The 21753-nt window shown below is 42.3% G+C and overlaps 1 protein-coding gene across 2 annotated transcripts in view; it reads left to right on the forward strand.

Annotated features, from left to right (window-relative positions):
- The window catches only part of RABGAP1 (RAB GTPase activating protein 1), a 122454-nt gene extending 103141 nt beyond the window's left edge, over positions 1-19313 (forward strand). For both annotated transcript variants that reach the window (XM_069942857.1, XM_069942858.1), the window contains 5 exons: positions 51-155; positions 2142-2225; positions 15093-15164; positions 15520-15720; positions 17261-19313. In XM_069942857.1, coding sequence (XP_069798958.1) covers positions 51-155; positions 2142-2225; positions 15093-15164; positions 15520-15720; positions 17261-17383 — 585 coding nt within the window. In that variant the 3' untranslated portion in view covers positions 17384-19313. The remainder of the gene's footprint in view (positions 1-50; positions 156-2141; positions 2226-15092; positions 15165-15519; positions 15721-17260) is intronic.
- The last annotated feature ends 2440 nt before the right edge of the window (positions 19314-21753 follow it).

The following is a 21753-nucleotide window of genomic DNA, read 5'->3' on the forward strand; positions in this document are numbered from 1 at the left end:
AATACACATAAGACATGTAGTACTAATAATACTCTGATCTTTTTTTTCAGGCAGAGGAAAAAGCAGATGCTCTAAATAAAGAATTATTGATGACTAAGCAAAAACTGATTGATGCCGAGGAGGAAAAGAGACGACTTGAAGAAGAGTCTGGTCAGGTAGGGCTTTTCTGTGATGTACTATCCATATGTGCTACACAACATAAAAATTGTATTTACTCTGAAACACCCAATGGCCCCGGCAGATATTTAGTATAAGCAAACTGTGGGACCAAATGCAACGTGAAGATGGCGGTGATGTCTTAGTTACTCCTTTATTATATATGATGGTCTCCTATCTGTTCTATGACCGCTTATGTTTGGGGGAAGCAATAAATCGCTTGCTAGTATTCAGTATGCCAAATGATGTGTTCCTCTGAAAGATAAGCTGCAGTCAGTGGTGTCTGGCAGTGTTGCCAGGATTAGATAAACCTGACTGCTTTATTCTTAAAACAGCGCTACTTCTATCCACAGGTTGGGTGTGGTATTACAGCTCGGCTCTATTTACTCCAATGGAACAGAGCTTCTATGCATCACCCTCTGAGGACAAGAGGAGCTAATTCTGGATGGTGAACAATTCATGTGTGTTAATAGATTGGGGTAGTCTTCCTTAGGGCAGCATATCTGTAAGAGAGCAAAAGATCTGACAAATGATGAAATCCAACATAAGGAGTCATAAGGCTTCCATGTACGTTAGATGACCAGTTGGTCCCTGCATGTTTATTAAGGCCTATATGCTTTTTCTATGTAGGGATGCTTGAGTAAGCTGAGCGTGCATATTCACGGATAAGTTGGAAAGTATAGTGAGGTGTTCACCTAAGAGCAATCTGAGATTTACAAGTCTCTTCAGTCCTATCCATCATGCCCACCCCTTGTCTTTGCTGACATCATCTGTCAGAGAAGAGTCGGGAGGCCCCCATACACCTTATACGGTCGGCTGCACCTTCCGGTGGTGGTGGGTTTGGGTGAAATGTTATGTAACATTTTTATAGTTTTTTTTTGCTTTTGTTCATGTAGGTTTTCTATGGCATTGTCATCCGCATTAATTGATTTGATATATACTGAAATCTCATGCAGATTTTACTGTAAATTGAATAATAGCCTGTTCATTTTTTCACTTAAGATGTACAGAAGTATTATTAAAAGTGTCTTTAATTTCTATTTTCATCATTCCCTCTCCGGTGATGTATTGACGTCTTAAACATGTGGGTAGGAACATCAGATGAGATCAGGATTGATTAATGGATTTCATAGAAACCACATAAAAAAGTAATTAAGGCTGGATACCACCGAATGCCTTCACTTAACCCAATACTTCCCAGTCTGCTTCACGTTATTTAAGTTTCACTCTTTCGTTTGCTGTCTTAGTAGATTTTTTTTTTTTTTTTTAGCTTAATGCCATAGCCGTTTTTTCAGGGACAGATACAATACTTACATAATCTTGCTAGTCAACACCTTAGATTTTAATAAACATAGGGGTTGGGGTTAAAAGTGTAGGGTTAATTCATACTTGTACACCAACTATTAGTTGTAATAAAAAATAAAATAAAAACAGGAAATGCTAGCTTTTAACCACATGGTACTATGAGTCTATGAATGTATGGTATAGTGGTACTTTGTATATGTTGGGTATATATGTTACATTATATTTTATAGGGGGTAGCTGGAGTAGAAAAATAGATTTCAGAGAAAAGATACATCTTACTATGAGCATTAGATCTCACCCCAGAGCTGGATTTACAGCTTTCTCTGATCACTACTACTCTATAATGTCCTACCTGCTGATGCTGCCTTTTGGAGTGTATTTAGAGGCATAGAAGAGCAGGACCCCCCTTTTGTGTGTACAATGTATGGGTGACACCATTCAGCTTAGTTTTTACCACCAGCTGAGAGTTGATAAAGATATTAGAGATAAAGAGAAAGACTAAAAGATGAAAAATGACATATACAAATTAAATAATAATAACAAATAGCGTCACTCCTCATGTACACACACAGGACAGCTTCCTCTAATAGGTCACCTCATGTGAATGGCTGTTGTGGTACACCATGGCTGCAGAATCTCATGTGCTTCCAGGCTTGTAACCTACTTCTCTTGTTTTCCAGTTGAAGGAAATGTGTCGAAGAGAACTTGACAAGGCAGAATCTGAAATAAAGAAGAACAGCTCCATCATTGGAGATTACAAACAGGTATCTTGTCAGTCCCTGATTCTGTGTGTGTTCTGATTATTGACGGATGCAGGTTCAGTTTCTTTAGTATATATTCATTTAAAGGAACAGTGCTCATTTATCAGCAGTGCAGAGTCTGTGCAGGTCGAGCATGACTACAACTACACAACTACAAACAACAAAATCATGCCTGGCCTCCTTGGGCCCTGTCCTTGGCATATATTTTGCCCAAAGTGTTATCCCTGTACATCTAAGGGTGATTTATCTCTAATCATATTATTACTAACTAGAACATCTGCCAGTCTGTGCTTTTTAAGTATTTTGGAGCCTTGGATTATAAACTCATGAGGTAAGTATATCAGAATTATAGTTTATTACCTACTTAGGTGGTCTCTTAGATGCTGGATTATCTATTTTACTGTTCTGTACATTATTTTTGTACAGACTCTAAAATTGTTGCCTTTGGTTTGCTGAGGTTTGTCCTTTATTATTTATTCATACTGGAGATATACAATGGGGGATAAATATTAAATGGGATCTTCTGAGTCGCTTAAATGCGTTATTTGTCATGACATTTGGTAATAAAGAGCATGCGCTCTCCCCTAACACTATGCTGCACTTGTGTCGTCTTCTTTATGATTTATTAAACATAGTTTCTGAATGAATAATTAATTGGATAAAACGTTGTATGTGATAAACAGATTTAATGAGCGTCATGGTCTCCTAGAAGGGCTAGACTCACAGGGTCACATCTCTGTATAATTATAAAAACCTAAAAAAAAAAAAAAAAAAGTTATAGTCTAAAGGAAAAGTCCGGACATTTTTAAAATCTTGGGACCCCCACCAGAAGGCTTTTTTTCCCAGAGTTGTGATGACGTCCTGGTCCTGGCAGTAACTGGAGCGGCATCCTGTCCTAGTCACTGAGTGGCCAGTCCATCGGCTGAGTCGTGATGTGTCTGCGCCAGAGATCCCAAAGCCTGGCAGTGGTCCCGAGGCTGATCCCTCCGCTTACCGCGGGAACAGGGAGAGGTAAGTTTGTACTTCTGATCAAGTTCCCCCTGCCTCTGCCGGCTGCCAGATTTTAAAAATGGACGGACTTCTCCTTTAAGCAAGGAGGTTAATGTTTCTTTCTGACACCACTTTGTGAAGGTGCCTTTCCCTTGAAGTCAATATTTTACTTGAACTAGAATTCTTTGATCATTGACTGGGGATATATGCCAAGGTAAATCTCTCCGTGCCCATCTGTAGCTGTCCTGGGGTTATTGCCCCTCTGCATATGGATTTCTTTTTTTTTCCTGTTTGAGATATTGTGAGAATTGACATCTATCCCTAGTGAGTGTTTTAAGATTCCTAGATGAAGTAAAACACTGACTCTAAGGGAAAGCCACCTTCCACAGGTGGTATGAAAGCCATCTTCCCAGCATTCCCGGTGGAGCAGGGTCTCTATGAGACCTCCTTAATTATTATCCTTTGGCTCCATTGTTAGTTTAAAAAAATTTCTAAGTAGGAAATTTCCTGGGAATACTCCGAGTAGACAAATGCTGGAGGTACCGACTGGCCATATACATTAGAATAATTTGGGCCAGTTTCGCAGGCACCAGCCAACCATTAAATTTACATTGAGGTTTTCCTACTCCCTGTCAGAATGGGAATGTCTCACATATTTGATTGTAGCGCTTTTATTTCAAAATTTACTTGGGGGTGCCAACTTTGGAGGTGCACACTTCCTGGATTATCAGCTTAAACAGTGTAGCAGTGTGCAAGCTTTATGGCATCTGTAGTGAACGGGAGTCAGTGATCAAAGAAATGGAGTCTCCAGTGATAGAGTGTAGTGGCTCCTCCAGAGAATGACAGGAAGAGGAATAGAGAACATGTCTATGTGTATATATAATGTTGTATTTCTTAGACCTCCTAGCCTAGGTCTTGTGTCCTCTAATGATGATGACATGAGTGTGCACATTCTGTTTCAGTTTGTACTGCAAAGCTGACAAAGTGACCTGATGCAATTGTCAGACTATTGGGTATGTGCTCTACTAGGGTAGTCATGAAAAGCTGAACTATGTGTAAATGTTAAGTTATGAATCAGAATTTCTTTAGTGTTGCTGTTTTACCACCGATACCTTGGCTGATTTGGGCTGCTGGGAATATTATCAGTGTTGACATGTACAGTCTTTAATCAGCTGAGTAGCTCAGTGATGCTGTACCTCATCACCTTAAGATGAGAATTAGGCACTATTCATATGTCTGAATGAGGTGAACAGGTGGGTGTGAGGGAGCATGGCAGACATGATTTGTAGTCCTGTATGGAATACATATGTACTCCAATCCATGCAGAGTTATAAGACATCCTTTCATGGTGTCTGATGGTGTGATATGCCGATGGAGTCCTACCCACACATGCCATAATATGAGCTGTGCATTTAACTATAAATACAAGTAAACCTCTGGACTCAATAGAGAGCCAATGCGTCGTCTATTACTGATGAATTGACAGCAGAAATATAGAGAGCACTGATTCCACTCATCTCCTGCCAGTGCTCCGTGTTACTAGGTATTCCAAGGAAACCTCTCATATAAGGAAATTCAATTCTGCCGATGTAAGCTGTTGACTAATAAAGCACTGTGGGAGCACTTATTTTCTGTGCAGTCCTAAATACACCCAGCTAGAAATACTCTGATGAAATATAGCACACACTTGTATCATATTCTTCCTAAATTGATGTACGTGTAGCCAAGCGTGCAGCGGCAGCGGTCACTCCAAGCAGCTACTTATCACGGCTCCCTGAATTGCGTGGGCCATCTGGACAGAGACAGAAAACACGTCTGACTCTGAGTTACTGATCAGAACTGAAAATATAATCCGTGCCTGTATAATAGGAAATCAGAAGCTTTGTGGGTGCAGATGGGACCGGTTGTCATTATGGGGATGGCGGATTGCGGAGCAACAAGTTCTTATTAAAAGTAAATCCCTTAGTGCAGAAATCCCAGATCAATGCTTACATTCATTTTTAGTCAATGCTCGAGTTTATGGGTTTGAGAAAACAGGTAGTGCTGGTCCCATAGGACCTTACAATAGGTCAGTGAATAGGTAGTATATCAATAACAGGTCAACAAAGAGACCTTTATCCTGCTATCCACCCATCACACTGAACAGTTTTTGCAGAAACTTTTTTTTCTTCTATATGGGGTGGGGGGTCCTGACTCAGCACCCGATCCCCTTGGATATGCTGTCTGGTAGCCGTTCAGTCCATTCTCTATAATGAAAATTATGCAGACTCGGCCAAACCGAGTAAACACATGTATCAGGACAGTAGGAACAGCTGTCAGAGGGACAAGCATTTGCACCAGCAGCTAGCTATTTAAGGTATACTTATAGCAGCACATTAGAGACCAACAGTAATAGGAGTAAAGGAAAATGCAGTCCAAACATGACTTCTGTATACAGGTGTAAAGGGTAAATTTTGCAGTTTTCATACCTTATTTTAAATCATACGTCATGGTGCTTGTTCCAGGAAAAACTGATCTTTTATCATCTGCAGATTGTGCCACCTGGGCGGGGCTTCACGGGTGCAGCTGCATTTAGCCACACCTACATCGCCATGAAGGGGGCTATTGGTATGGGCCAACCTAGAGAGGGTTGGGCCTAAACCTTAACTTAGCTGTCAGTCTTTGTGATTTTAGGAGTCCACTGGGCGGTCCTAAACAATGGGCAGGGATTTCAGTGAGTACATTACATTACTTTATATCAATCTGCTCAGCTCCTCCTACTCTTGTGTTATCTGTAGACTGGACTGCAATTTCATAATAGGTTCCCCATAACAGTAGGAAGGTCCAAGGCAAATGATGTACATAGAAAAAGAGAAAGAACAGACTTGAGAAAGAGGAAGAAGGTTTTTGAAAGGGATTTGCAGAATAAAAGGAGATACTTGAATTCTGCAATATCACAACAAAGGGCAGAGTCCTGCCAGAAATGTGGCCCACTTGAACCTTTAAGGGGTGCTCCAGCAATTTTTTTTTTTACTTCCAGTACTTATCAGCTGCTGTATGTCCTGTAGGAAGTGGTGTCTTCCTTTCAGTCTGACACAGTGCTCCCTGCTGCCACCTCTGTCCTTGACAGGAACTGTCAAGAGCAGGAGAGGTTTACTATGGGGATTTGCTACTGCTTTGAACAATTCCTGTCAGGAACAGAGGTGGCAGCATGGAGCACTGTGTCAGACTGGAAAGAATACACCACTTTCTGCAGGACATACTGCAGCTGATACGTACTGGAATACTTGGGATTTCTAAATAGAAAGTGCCACAGATTTGTAAATTACTTCTGACACCAGTTGATTTTAAAGAAAAAAAATTGCCAGAGTACCCCTTTAAGTAAGCATCTGAAATTCTAGAATTGCATCCAAGATTTGGATATTGCACATAACCTCTCATTGTCTCTAGTGCTTTCTGCAGAAAATTCTTCCATACGATGCATTTCCTATGGCTGTTCTGCCATGTTAGCGATACGTGTAGAACGCCAGGTGGAGTGGAATAACTGTGTACGCTCCTGTTAGGCAGAATCATGAGATGATTTTCTTCTTCGAGCTTATCGTACCTGGCATTATGACAAGAAAAACCATCAGGAGCTATTAACTCTTTCCTGCGAATCAGACGTAGAGAACACTTCTTCATTCCCTGTATTGTATTTAAGCAACATGGTATATGGAGTGCACAGTAAGCGTGAGCTGATCAGTGACTATGTAAGTATTAACAGTAATTGGTTCTGATCATATCTGTGGAATATAAAGCATGTGTTACAAGCTACAGGGCCCATACGCTGCTCAGGAGCCCATCTATTACTACTATACAGGGGCTAACAGGTTCCTAAGGAGGAATTTACACTTATTTATATTCATTTGAATCCTACCAAGAATGTAGGTTGTACTGATATTCAGTGTGTATAATTGTTTGACGATCATATTTCTTGGCCTACTCCACACAAGTCTGTACCATGATGTATAACTGCTGAGAGGCTAAAGGGGTGGGTTCAGAAAGAGAGAAATTACACTGCAACACTGTGGACATAAAGTAGTAGATATACAGGTATTTACACAAGGGACTACTGTTCTAAGCTTTAGTATTGGTTAGATGACCTTGATTTACCTTTCAGTAACACTGAAAATCATCTGTAGCGGGCAGATATTCTAACACTTTGTATGCACACAGCCTAGCCTTTCTCAGTCTCTCTCCCTCTCCTGCACATAGCACATGCTAAACCCAGTCCCACCACCTTAGACCGCTCGCCCATGCTACCTGCGGCACCAGTCCCAACACCTTATCCTATGTCTTGCTGTCTGTGTTACTAGAGACAGATTTCTCTTAACAACAGGCAGTGGATGGCAGATTACAAGGAATTAATAAAAAAAAATTAAAGTAAACTGTAGAAGGTATCTGCTCCTCGGGGGCAGGGCCAGAGGAAACCATTCCCTTCAAGAGTCCAAGCAACAATTAGTGCAATGTACCTGGTGGCTAAGACTTAGAAGATGTTTTGCCATTTTTGTTAATTTAAGTAATTTACAAATATATTAGAAACATCATTGGCTATCACATGACGTTGTTTGAAATGACTATTCAAAAACATTTCATATCCTCAAACCACAATTATTTGGTTAGGGTATAAACCTACACACCGTATACGCAGCGTATTTACTGCTGCGATATGCAGCAGATTAGATCTAAATAACTGAACACAGCATCAAATCTGCACCATCAAATCTGCTGCGTATTTGTTGCGTATACGGTGTGTGGGTTTGTACCCTTAGAGTGAGAACATTTTAATTGTTCTTATTCTCTGAAAAATGTGTGCATTTTTGGGTCATGTGACACTAAATCAAGGGGTTTCTGATTGATAGATATTTGTGTCTGTGTTCTCACTCCACCTAGCTAAAGTCTTGATGTGGCTAATGCACTCGCCTTGTATTCTAGAAGTAACTTGTATCACGCCACGGTCCCAATAGAAAGTCTGGGCTTATACAATCCCAAATAAAATCTCCATTTTCTAAGTACATTGATCCTTTGCGGCAATCTGTTATTCTCCACCATCAAATGAAGGATTAAGAATTTGTAAGAATTCTGATTTTAATCTGTTTTCCACCGTTCCATCTGAATGCTGGTGACAAACACCTACGGCTCTGAGGCAGTACCACCTGCTGCACCTGTTGTCAGGCAACGGGCAGCATATTCAGACTGCTTAACAAGCTCAGATAATGAAATATTATTTAAATGGAGACCAGAAGGACTCGTTACAATGGGAACAATTTATCAGTATATGTAAAAGGACCCTTAAAGGGGTTGCGTTGCCTAGATTTTTCTCTTTACTGATCAGAGCCAGATACGGGAATGTGTTAGGCTGGGTTCACACTGCGTTTTTGCAATCCGTTCAACGTATCCGTTTTAAATTGGTTACTTTTAACAGACAGAAAAATGTAGCCAACACTTTTTGTTCTGTCTGTTAAAAAAACACATCCGTTTCGATATGTTTTTATAATGGAAGTCAATGAAAAAACAGATCCAAACTGATGACCCACAATTGCATCTGTTTTTTCCATAAAACATATATGTTACACGGATTGCAAAAACACTGTGACCCCAGCCTTATTTTTCTCCAATTTGTTCCTATTTTCTGATCATAATTGTTTTATTTAACTTATTTGTTATTTATTATACAGTATGACATCTTGCCTGAGCTATTTAGTGGTATGCTTTATCAAACCTCATTGACCAAAGGCAACAAAAATGGTTAAGATAAAATTTGATTTAAGCAGTAGGTGATTTTCCGGTGAAACACTCTCTTTAATATTAAACTTTTTTTAGCATGTCTGGCAACGTATAGGCTAAGGCTTGTTCATATTCTGTAAAACACTGGCCGTTCTGTGACCCGGCCGGATCACAGAATGGCTGGTGTTTGAGAAGATCATCCCCGGATGATCTTTATTGCGCCCACATCACAATATGCAGCTGCACACAATGGAGCGTGCGGCATGCTTCATTGTGTGAACTGACATGTTCTCTGCGGCTGCAGAAAACTGACATGTCAGTTTCTTGTGGCACCGCTAGCGATCCCGACCGGAGTGCATACTATGTGTATACACTTCGGCCCGGGTTCCAGACGGCAGCCCAAGTAAGTGGCATATTAATCACGGCTGTTGTTGCGAATCTGCAACAACGGACGTGATTAATATGCTACTTATGTTGTGTGAACATAGCCTAAATCAGTATATTTTTTGCTTATCAGTCATTGTGTCCATCAGCTTCATGTGCGCTGTCGACATGTGCCAGAAAATCAGAATGTATTTAGAAAAATAGGTTAACTGGTGGGTGTCTTATTTGACAGAACCAGATAGGATGTGCAGTGGATGTTTGTGCTCTGAGTGGGTCATGAAAACATTCATTATTCATGTGAAAACCTTACCATTACAGGGCTTAAACAATGTCAGCCAAAAAAAGCCTAGATGAAGAGCCGGGCAAAGTACAGAAATAAACCTGTGGTCAGAATGGCTCATAAATAAGTCAGGGCCTACACTGATGTCACTAGTAAATGAGTCGCCGGCTGGATTATTGTGTTCTCAGTCTTGTTTGTATTGGACTGGTCCATTTTAATGTTTCTTACATTTTATTTATGCATTTAGGGTTTTAATTGTTAATTTTATAAATTCTGTTCACGATGAGATTTTGCACTATATATCAAATATATAGCCTAATGTATTTAACTATTCAGTGCTCGGAAACATTGGAGAATAAATTGAGGGCAGGCTTGGGTAAATGCGCCATTCATTGTAAGGGGTGATTGTGTCTCCATTTTTGTGATCAGTTTTTGACCCTGTGGTTGAACCCATAGGCATAGGCTACCTAACCCCTATGCTGTGGATAAGAGATAACTTCTCAGGATGGGAATACCCCCTTTAAAAGGCTATTGGGTGGTGTTTTGATTGTCCATATAAATATAATGCAGGGCTCCAGATGGCGACCAAAATGGTCGCCAATGCGACTGACATTTTGCAAATGGCGCCCAGATTTATTAATCTGGGCGCCATTTCCGACTGGCCCCGGCGGCGGCGCGCTGTCTCTTTAAGATGCGCGGCTGATGCGCGGCTGCCGGGGGTGTCCCGTCCTATCCCCGGCAGCGCGGCGCATCAGTGAGCTGCCTGGGGCCCTGACTTCCGGCACAGGAAGCGCGCGTCAGAGACGCTTCCTGTGTCAGAAGTCACAGCCCCGGCGTACAGGGAGCTCACTGACGCGCCGCGCTGCCGGGGATAGGACGGGACACCTCCGGCAGCCGCGCATCAGCCGGGGACAGCGTCCGAAGAAGAAGAGGATCGCCGGGGGAGCGGGTTGTCAGGTGAGTTTGTGTGTTTGTTTTTTTTAAATATTGCTTAGCATAGAGGAAAGGGGGGGCTTTATAATGGGGGGAGAAGAGAGTGCCATCTATAATGGGGGGAAGAGAAGGGGGGCATCTATAATGGGGGGAGAAGAGGGGCCATATTCAAGGGGGGGAGAGGGGGCCATCTATAAGGGGAGGGGGTATCTATAAGGGGGGGAGAAGAGGGGGCATCTATAATGGGGGGTAGAGGGGGCATCTATAAGGGGAGGGGGTATCTATAAGGGGGGGAGAAGAGGGGGCATCTATAATGGGGGGGATAAGAGGGGGCATCTATAAGGGGAGGGGGTATCTATAAGGGGGGGAGAAGAGGGGGCATCTATAATGGGGGGGAGAGGGGGCATCTATAAGGGGAGGGGGCATCTATAAGGGGGGGAGAAGAGGGGGCATCTATAATGGGGGGGGAGAGGGGGCATCTATAAGGGGAGGGGGTATCTATAATGGGGGGAGAAGAGGGGCCATATTCAAGGGGGGGAGAGGGGGCATCTATAAGGGGAGGGGGTATCTATAAGGGGGGGAGAAGAGGGGGCATCTATAATGGGGGGTAGAGGGGGCATCTATAAGGGGAGGGGGTATCTATAAGGGGGGGAGAAGAGGGGGCATCTATAATGGGGGGGAGAGGGGGCATCTATAAGGGGAGGGGGTATCTATAAGGGGGGGAGAAGAGGGGGCATCTATAATGGGGGGAGGAGGGGGCATCTATAATGGGGGTAGAGAGGGTCATCTATAAGGGGAGGGGGCCATCTATAAGTGTAGGGCAAACTGGCTGCAGACACTGGGAGATAGATATATGCACAATTATTATTATCAGGGCCCCTCAGGTGTCTGTATTGTAGGGGGTCACTTGCATTAGTCACTAGGTGAGAGATATAGCTATCTATATACACATCTTGTGGGGGGTCACTATGGCTGCAGTCATAAGTCTAGCTCAGTATGTATAGACTGTTGCAAGCTTTTAAAGGGAACCTGTCACCCCCGGTGCCGGGGTGACAGGCTCCTAACCCCCCGTTAGAATCCCCTATACTCACCTCATCGCGCCGGGTCCCGCTTCTGGAGGTGGTCAGGTCACGGAGATCTCAGCCGCTGCAGCCCGGCGTGCACACTGAGAGATGAGTCCAACACTCAGAGAATGACGGAGCGCTGGACTCTCCCGTCATTCTCTATGAGCGTTGGACTCATCTCTCAGCGCACGCCGGGCTGCAGCGGCTGAGATCTCCGTGACCCGACCATCTTCAGAAGCGGGGTGAAGATGAGGTGAGTATAGGGGTCTCTAACGGGGGGTTGGGAGCCTGTCACCCCGGCACGGGGGTCGACAGGTTCCCTTTAAGTTCAAGTTCAGAAGAGTAAGCCTCATTAAAAGGCTAGCCAAGTGAAGCTGAAGTACTGAGTCAGACTGTATATGGTTGTCAAGTTGCAAGTTTCCATGTTGAACGTTTTCAAACTAAGAAAAGAAAGGATCTAAAGGAGGAGGAGGCTGCCGTGGCCTCTGCACACAGTAAGTCCCATTTAACATAACATTAATTTTACATGGTTTAAAATGTTGGCGACCAAATATTCTATTTGGCGCCTAAATTTTTCAGGTCAGGAGCCAATGGCTCCTAGGTAAATTTTTTAGTCTGGAGCCCTGTAATGTATGCATAATCTCAGACTGGTGATCTACTTGTAATTATTGTTTTAGAGAGGATTTCTCCTTAATGGAGAAGTCCGCAAAATTTTTTATAAAAGTATTGTATTACCCCCCAAAAGTTATACAAATCACCAATATACACCTATTACGGGAAATGCTTATAAAGTGCTTTTTTTTTCCTGCACTTACTACTGCATCAAGACTTCACTTCCTGGATAACATGGTGATGTCACTTCCTGGATAAAATGGTGATGTCACTTCCCGGATAAAATGGTGATGTCACTTCCTGGATAAAATGGTGATGTCACGACCTAAGTCCCATAGCTATGCGGGCTGTGGCTGCTTGAGAGGATGATGGCAGAGGGAAACTGAGGGACACTGAGCATCCCTCTCATCCTCTCCAGCAGCCACAGCCCGCACAGCTATGGGACTCGGGTCGTGACATCACCATTTTATCCAGGAAGTGAAGCCTTGATGCAGTAGTAAGTGCAGGGGAAAAAGCAATTTATGTGCAAATTCTGTAATAAGTGTATATTGGTGGTTTGTATAAATTTTGGGGGGCAATACAATATTTTAATAAAATTTTTCGCCGGACTTCTCTATAAAGAGGACCTGTCACCCCCAGTGCCGGGGTGACAGGCTCCCGACCCCCGTTAGAGCTCCCTATACTCACGTGATCCCACCCGGTCCCGCTTCCTGAGCCGGTCGGGTCACATAGATATCAGCGCCCGAAGCCTGTCACGCTCGCGCTCACAGGAGAGTCTGATGCCCATAGAGAATGACGGAGCATCGGACTCCCCATTCGTTCTCTATGGGCATCTCACTCTGCTGTCAGCGCGCGTGCCGGGCTTCGGGCGCTGATATCTCCGTGACCCGACCGGCTCAGGAAGCGGGACCCAGCTCAGGATCACGTGAGTATAGGGGGGTCGGGAGCCTGTCACCCCGGCACGGGGGGTGACAGGTCTCCTTTTAAGGTAGAGCTAAGGGGACGTTCACATGTTTCATGCACAGTGTATACATACAGACAATGTGCTACAGGGCAGAGTAAAGACCTCCGGGCATCATCATTCATGATGATGACAGGAGCTTTGAAACTGTTTAAAACTTTGCGTTACTGTGCTGACACAGCCTTTTAGTATAGTAGCGTGAAACTGTTTTGGTGCTCCCAGCATCATAATGAACAATGGTGCCGGGAGTTCTGAATTCCAGTCGATAGTATTGTACACATATTGTTTGTACAAAGGCTGTAATTACGGTATGTGTTAATGCCCCCTTAGTATAAAAGTGAACAATGAAGGTAAGAAGAAAAAAAGTTTGGATATGTAGAAATCCTGTATAGAACATGTGGGTTAATGGGTTTCCAGGATTAGGGAAAGCATAGCTGCTTTCTTGCAAAAACACCACCCCTGTCCTCAGATTTTGTGTGTAATTACAATTCAGCTCAATTTATTTCAGTAGAACTGAGCTGCAAAACCCACCCAAACTGAGGACAAGTGTTGTGCATGTTTTACTAAAGCATAACTGTCTTTTCAGGGTAATTTTTTAGAAAACAATAAATATCAATAGTACAAGTGATTTTAAGAAACTCTGTAATAGGTTTTATTTAGCAAAAGAGTTTCCTTCTGTACTGAGAAAGCTGTTTTCCTAGCTCCCCCCTCACTTCAGAAGAAGCAGGATTTCTGTGTCCATTATGCTCTATGGAGAGGGGAGGGGTTGAGAGGAGTGAGTAAGCACTGAGGAGAGAAATATCAGTCCTGCACAGCACAACACCCTGCAATCTTCTCTCACCAAGTTCCTAGATAAGCACTGACCTTTCTGACCCCTGAATCCAGTGTTTTAGATGCCCAGACAGTCTACAAACAGCCGACCTTCATGTCTCCTCTTCCTGCTCACTCATTTTCCTTGCCCCCTCCCCCCTCCCCAGGATATAATGGACACTGCAGAACCCATCTTCACTTTGCTTCTCTGTAATAAAGACTGATTTGCCTGATAATCAACAGATAAGAAGTGAGGAGGGGGGGGGGGGGAGGCTGGGAAACTGCTTCTTGAGTACAGAAAGAGGCTTTTTTTGCCTAATAAAACCTATTACTAAAATTGCTTGTACTATTGACTCGTGCAAAAAAAAAAAAAAAAAAAAACATGACAGTTACACTTTAAGTCTTGACAACCCTTTTCATTACCCGCTGTCCTCTCCTATTTTCAGCAAATAAACTGTTGATATAGGGGGGACTGAGCCAAGGGGCAGGGCTTTACAATATATGAAACAGAGCAGTGGGGGGAGGCTCCTTCTGCAGCTAGTTGTCTTAGGGTCCTATTACATGGAACGATTTTTAACGACTAACGATAATCAATCACAAACGAGATTATCGTTAACCTGAAATTGTTCACCATATTACACAATTACACAGAACGATGGTAGCTAGATATGATCGTTACTACCATTGTTATTGTGATCGTTACTATGATAGTTTATACCTTCTGATCCCAGCAAAACAATAGACAATGTGCAATTACACTGAACGATTAGTGAAAAAATACGGAACTTGAGCAAGCGAATGTGGAATTACAGCAAACGATTAACGATAACTTTAGGTTCAGATCTAAATCAATGATCAACGACATACCAACGATTTTTCAATCGTTGCCTGCAATTACACAGAACGATTATCGTTTAAATACGAAGGATGTAACGATTTTTCCCACGGTAATCGTCCCGTGTATTAGGGCCCTTATAGCCAGACACAGGGTTGTAATGGAGCAAAGGGAAATGAGCTCATCTCCTGGGGGACACACCGAATTTTGTTGACTGGGATTTCCATTTGTTAATCAAACATTTGCTCATTTGCAGATATGTTCCCAGTTGAGCGATCGACTAGAGAAGCAGCAGTCTGCAAACAAAACGGAAATTGAGAAAATCCGGGTAAGTTCAGGCTGGCTGAACCACGGCCTGTTACTTTCCGATAACAGAGTATTTCACTGTGTGCATTTTCCTAATATACTTTCATTAGTGTAATTGTTCCTGCAGCAATAAAGCTTGCTGCAGCTTGTTAACAGGCTACAGACCTTATATACGGCACTGTACCTACCTCTGTAGACAGCTCTGTGTTGTCTGTGTATGGGGGATTGGGGGGCACCTTCTACTACTGGTCTAGTAGGAAGTTTAATTATATGTAATTAATCTCTTGGCAGTGCAGTGAAGGGCGGAGTCCAGATTGCGTCTTGCTCTATGTATTCAAGGTAATTCTTATAATACTTTGTCCTCTTTATCCACTTAGCAAAAGGTAGAAGGTTGTGAACGCTGCAGAGAGTTCTTTAACACAGAAGGGAGAGTGAAGTTGGTCAGCACTAACAAGGAGAATTCTGAGGAGGAGGACACCGATGAAGAGAAGGAGACTTTGAAGAACCAGCTACGGGAAATGGAGCTAGAATTGGCTCAAACTAAACTGCAGCTGGTAGAAGCAGAGTGCAAGATACAGGTAATCCATCAGTGAGGAATTTTAGTAATAATACTCTTCATGGCTGTCAATCAATCTTCAGTCTGATGTAGGACGCTGTCAGAGAACGAAAGCATTAAGAGCTGCTTGTTGTATCTTTCTGCTTGTATATGGAGCTATTTGTATCATCATTTATTAGGGCATTACTACCTTGGTGGTTTTAGAATATGTTCTAGTAGTAGGTTGCTATTACACTTAAAGCGAATGTACCACTAGATTTACTTAAAGTGTCACTATCGTTACAACTTTCTAAATGAACAGTAGATGTGATACAATTCATTATTTTATTTTGTTTTTATCATGCTGTAAAACAAAGCTGAACTTACCAGAAATCCAGGTCCAGTCTCCAGAAGGCAGATTTTTCCTTCTCTCTGTGAGCGCTCAGATGGCCTGGGTTACACAGGACTTCCTGTTTTCTGACTCTTTCCTGTTCTTTGAGAAAAAAACCTGAAAACAGGAAGTGCCGTGTTTTCCATGATAACTAAAAAAAAAAATAATGAATGTAAGTTGCAAACTTACTAGTTTGGTCCACTGGAGGGGGGCCCAGCATCCCTTCAGAATGAAGTGTGTCCCCAGCACGGCATTTCACAGAAGGGGGAAAATATCTCTCCACTGGGAGGTGACCTCAGAAACCGGGCAGAGATGTGAGGAATGGACTGCACCATCACAATGTGTGTGGCAGCACCGATCAGGTTATATGGAAATCTTTGAGTAAATCTGGTGGTACATTTGCTTTCAGCTATTACAGATGAGTTAAAAGTTGTCCGTTTTCAATAGGATCGGATAACAATATCCGGTGTATAGGTGATGCTACCCGTCAACCTCTCCTGTCAGGATGGGAGGTCCTGATACAACTTAGATTGTTGTACTTTTTTACGCCTTTGTGTAGCGAGGCTGTAGCTGGCCAAATTCCAGTTTTGTTAACTGTCCTGTGATGTACTCTTTATAGCAGACAGTGGCAACTGTATATAGAGGGTTCAGTTTCTTTAAAGGAGTTATCCAGCGCTACAAAAACATGGCCACTTTCTTCTAGAGACAGCCCCACTTTCGTCTCCAGCTTGGGTGGGGTTTTGCTGCTCAGTTTCATTGAAGTGAATGGAGCTTAATTGCAAAGTGCACCTGAACTGGAGACAAGAGTCATGCTGTCTCTGAAAGAAAGTGGCCATGTTTTTGTAGCATTTGATAACCCCTTTAATAAAGTGGCCATTAGAGATAAGCGAACCGTGTTCGGGTTCGAGTCGATCCGAACCCGAATGTTCGGTATTTGATTAGCGGGGGCTGCTGAACTTGGATAAAGCTCTAAGGTTGTCTGGAAAACATGGATACAGCCAGTGACTAGATCCATGTTTTCCACATAGCCTTAGGGCTTTATCCAAGTTCAGCAGCCACCGCTAATCAAATGCCAAAAGTTCGGGTTCGGATGGACTCGAGAATGCTCCAGGTTCGCTCATCTCTAGTGGCCATTCAATGTCTAAGGCCAACTTTAGACTCATCGTATGCGTTTTACATGTTTCTGTTTCAGGATCTGGAGCACCATCTTGGTCTTGCCCTAAATGAAGTGCAGGCGGCAAAGAAGACTTGGTTCAACAGGACCATCAGCTCCATAAAAACAGCCACTGGTGTGCAAGGAAAAGAGACCTCTTAACACCCCAACTCTTGTAAAATAATTCGTCTTTATGAAAACATGATACCTTCTGTTGCCTTCCTTGGCCAGATATTTTGGTTTGCCTATATGTAAGAGGACCAGGAGTGCGGCATGGCAGGATGGTAGTAAGTCAGTGCTTGTCAGATGGATATACGATTAGGCATCTCTGGCCCCCCCTATTAACACCTCCAGAGATCACGTATTAAGAGTCATGAAACTAACTGAAAAGAAAAGGGTGAAGAAAAAAAACTAGCTTTCCATTATTCCCACAATGCACTATGGGTTATATTTTGCCCTTTTTAAATGACAAGGAATTGTTTTTAAGATTACAATGAAATGACGAGTAATCCTTAGGCCCATGTCTATATACAGGATCATGATATTTAACATGAAGCCAATGAACACACTAAGGGACTTGTATCTAGTGGAGTCATGAGCTGATCAATGCATGGCCGTGAACAGTGATGGTTCTTAATGTATCTTCATTTGACTTAATACCAAAATGAATTGGTTAGGCTTCACACTATTACAACACATTCTATTTTTTTTCGTTCTTACATGCTAAAATGGTGTTATAATAGTTATAGCCCAATGGTCCTAAACCACATTAACGAATATTGTATTTTGAGCTGCTGTAGGGTCAACATAAGGGTAACATGCCTTCGACTAGAAAAGCCCAGCCCTTTTAGGCCCTAGATATTAGGTTATATGGCCTTGTTACAATGCCAAGACGCATCACTATTGTGTACCGAAACTGTAGAGATCACTGGTTTAGTTAAGAAGACAAACAATAGGTCTTTCATGCCAACCTCACGTCTAGAGCAGTTGACTGTTATCTCTGTAGCCACCATCACGCTGAGCAAGTCGAGTAAGACCATGTAGTACGTTGTCCTTTTTTTTTTTTTTTAGCGGCCAGTTTGCAGCCACAAGGCACTGTCTGCACCGTCTAGCTGTTCAGCGTATTTATGTATTGCACATAGTCTTGAAGATAACTCACAGATGATGAAAAAAAGAGGTCATGGAGAAGCAGTAAGATGTCTTGAGATCCAGGCAAGTTCCAGCACTGATCGGGGCTATGTGCTCTGCTTTCTTTGACTACCCCGGGTTTAAAGCACTTGTCTTTGTCTTTCCGCCGACGTTTGTTCATTTCAGCTCTCACGCCTCACTGCTACTGCTATAGAATTTGTATTTAACTTGTTAATCCGTTAACTCTTGTCTTGTCTGAGGCCCCTGTGGTACATTGGACGGCAATTTATTGAATGCCTCATAAGGAGCAAACAACATCTGGAGCCATCAATGGACTTTTCGTAGAAAGAACCCGGACAGAAGCCACATTTTCCATCTCCAGCAACTCTCAGAAGAATGGTCTAACTTTTTCTGCGTGTAAAAGAGGCTTTCTGGAATTGCTCCACTTCTAGGGCTAGTATGCAGCAGTATGAGATCTGCACTTTAGGTGCTAAACACAAAGCACGCGTCATTCCTTTGGAGTTCCAATGTCGTGTAGAAATCAGATGTAGAATGGCAGTTTTGCACCTTGTAATTTTTTTCCCCCTTTTTTATTTATACTTGTTTTTTGTTTTGCTCGCGGTTGTTGCATCAGTGATAACGTTGTTTAAAGTGTAAGCAGGTTACACTAAGAGGCACTGGTTTGTGTATATATACAGTATATTAAAAAAAAAGTTTGTTTTATTTTGTATATCTACTTTTTTCTTAGTTCCTGTACTAACGCTAGCTACTGTAAAAGTTATATATCTGAAACCTAACATGAAATGCTAAAGATTTCTTTTCCATATCCGCTACAAATGTCCTTTATTGTTTTAAACATAAGGAGATTGCTGTTTTTTATTTTGACAGTGTGCTAATAGTGCTGGTGTAGGTGCAGTGTGTAAACCCTATGTACTAAAATATAAAGTACTATTAAATTTGACAACTGAGCACGAGATTTCATTGCACTCAACACAATCTCACTGTGTGATTCTATGGAAAATGGGGATTTATACACACATGACTATTAGAGGGAGCTGAGCAGTGGAAATTGATGAGGAGTATGTGTTGCTTGTGAATATCATGACCAAGTCTACATCACAGCTATTGAAAAACTACAATTTCCAGCATCCCTGGACAGCTAAAGCTTTGGCTGTCTTGGCAGGATGGAAATTAGTAGTTTTGCAACAGCAGGTCTGCGTTATTTGCTGCTAGTGATGCAATTGCCGATGACTGGTTACGTGACTTGGTCCCAGAATCTACTTTGCTTTGCTGTATATTGGACAAAACTACTGCCCATGTATCTCTGAGACACTGAACAGCAGAGGTGCTTTAGTCTAATAAGTCTAATGGGCTGTCACCAGAAGAGCAACAACATCAGAACAAGAAAATAAGGCAAAGCTTTGGAAGATAGACCTTCCGACGTAAGTCTGGTACCTTCGTGCCAGGTATACAACAGTCAAAGTGGAGTGCTTCTTTAATCCCTTAAGGACCGGGCCTGAAATGACCTTAAGGACTGCACCAATTGTCACTTTTTTGTTTTTTCCTTCTGGCCTTCTAAGACCCATAACTCTTTCTGTTTTCCATCTACAGGGCCATGTGAGGGCTGTTTTTTTTTTTTTTCAGGAACAGGTGTACTTTGTAATGGCATCTTTCAATCTGCCATAAAATGAATGACGGAACTCCCAAAATATCATGTATGGGTTGAACTTGGGTCAAAAAATGCAATTTCCGCTAATTTTGGGGGGGTTCCATGTTTACGTAATGCACTTTACGGTAAAACTGGCATTTTTCCTTTATTCTATAGGTCAGTCTGAACACAGTGATATGCATGTTTTCTAACGTTTTACTATTTTTATTAGCAGTAAAACTTTTTTGCGAATAGGTGTATTTAAAATGGTCCTATTGTGACTCTTATAGCACTTTTATATTTTCACCTATGAGGTCATATGGGGCATCATTTTTTGCGCCAGGATCTTTAGTTTTTATAAGTAATGTTTATTTCTAGATCAGGCGTATTGATCACTTTTTATTAAATTTTTTTATACATGAAAAGTAATTTTAAAAAAAGCAGTCCCTGCGGTTTTTTTTTTTACCACTTTTTGTTCACGCCGTTCACCGTGTGGGAACAATAATGTTTTATTTTAACCCTTTCCCGCACGAGGACGTAACTGTATGTCCTCGCGCAGGTGCTCTGAACCGCGGCGGTCTCGGGTGCCGCTTGTAGCCCGGGACCGCCGGTATTAGCGGGCACGGTCCGATCTCCGTGCCCGCTAATACAGTGATCAGATGCAGCTGTCAAACATGACAGCTGCATCCGATTACCGGATACAGCATTTCCCTGGTGTCTAGTGGCGGAGATCGCTCCCCCGGGACGTTGTCCTGGAGGATCGATCTCCATTACTGAAGCCGGCAGCACCCGAAAGCAAACGAGTGCCGATCTCATTGATCTTTGCTGTATATCTATACAGCAAAGATCTCAATGAGAGATCAAAGTGTATATGCTAGAAGTCCCCCAGGGGGGCTTCTAGTATATGTTTATTAAAAAAAAAAAAAGGATTGTCATTAGTAAAAAGCCCCCTCCCCTAATGTCTGAATCACCCCCCTTTTCCCAGGTTTTAAATAAAAGTAAATAAATAAATAAACATGTTTACTATCGCCGCGTGCGTAATCGCCCGAACTATTAATCACATTCCTGATCTCGTACGGTAAACGGCGTCAGCGCAAAGATATCCCAAAGTGCAAAATTGCGCATTTTTTGTCGCATCAAATCCAGAAAAAATGTAATAAAAAGCGATCAAAAAGTGGTATATGCGCAATCAAGGTACCGATAGAAAGAACACATCATGGCGCAAAAATTGACACCTGACACAGCCCCATAGACCAAAGGATAAAAGCGTTATAAGCCTGGGAATGGAGCGATTTTAAGGAACGTATATTTGTTAACAATGGTTTGAATTTTTTACAGGCCATCAGATACGATATAAGTTATACATGTTATATATCGTTTTAATTGTAACGACTTGAGGAACATGCACAAGTCAGTTTTACCCCAGGGCGAACGGTGTAAAAACACATTCCCCCCAAATAAAAGAAATGCGTTTTTTTTTTTTTTTTTCAATTTCACCACACTTTGAATTTTTTTCTGGTTTCGCAGTGTACTTTATGCAAAAACTCAGCCTGTCATTGCAAAGTACAATTAGTGACGCAAAAAATAAGGGCTCATGTGGGTCTGTAGGTGTAAAAATGCAAGTGCACAAGGAGGAAAAAACGAAAACGCAAAAACGAAAATTAGCCTGGTCCTGAAGGGGTTAATAGATTGGATGATTGCGCATGCTGCGGTATATTATATGTTAATTAACTTTATTATTTTTATGTATCTTATG

The sequence above is a fragment of the Dendropsophus ebraccatus genome, chromosome 10 (assembly GCF_027789765.1).
Source record: "Dendropsophus ebraccatus isolate aDenEbr1 chromosome 10, aDenEbr1.pat, whole genome shotgun sequence".
NCBI classification, from domain to species: Eukaryota; Metazoa; Chordata; class Amphibia; order Anura; family Hylidae; genus Dendropsophus; species Dendropsophus ebraccatus.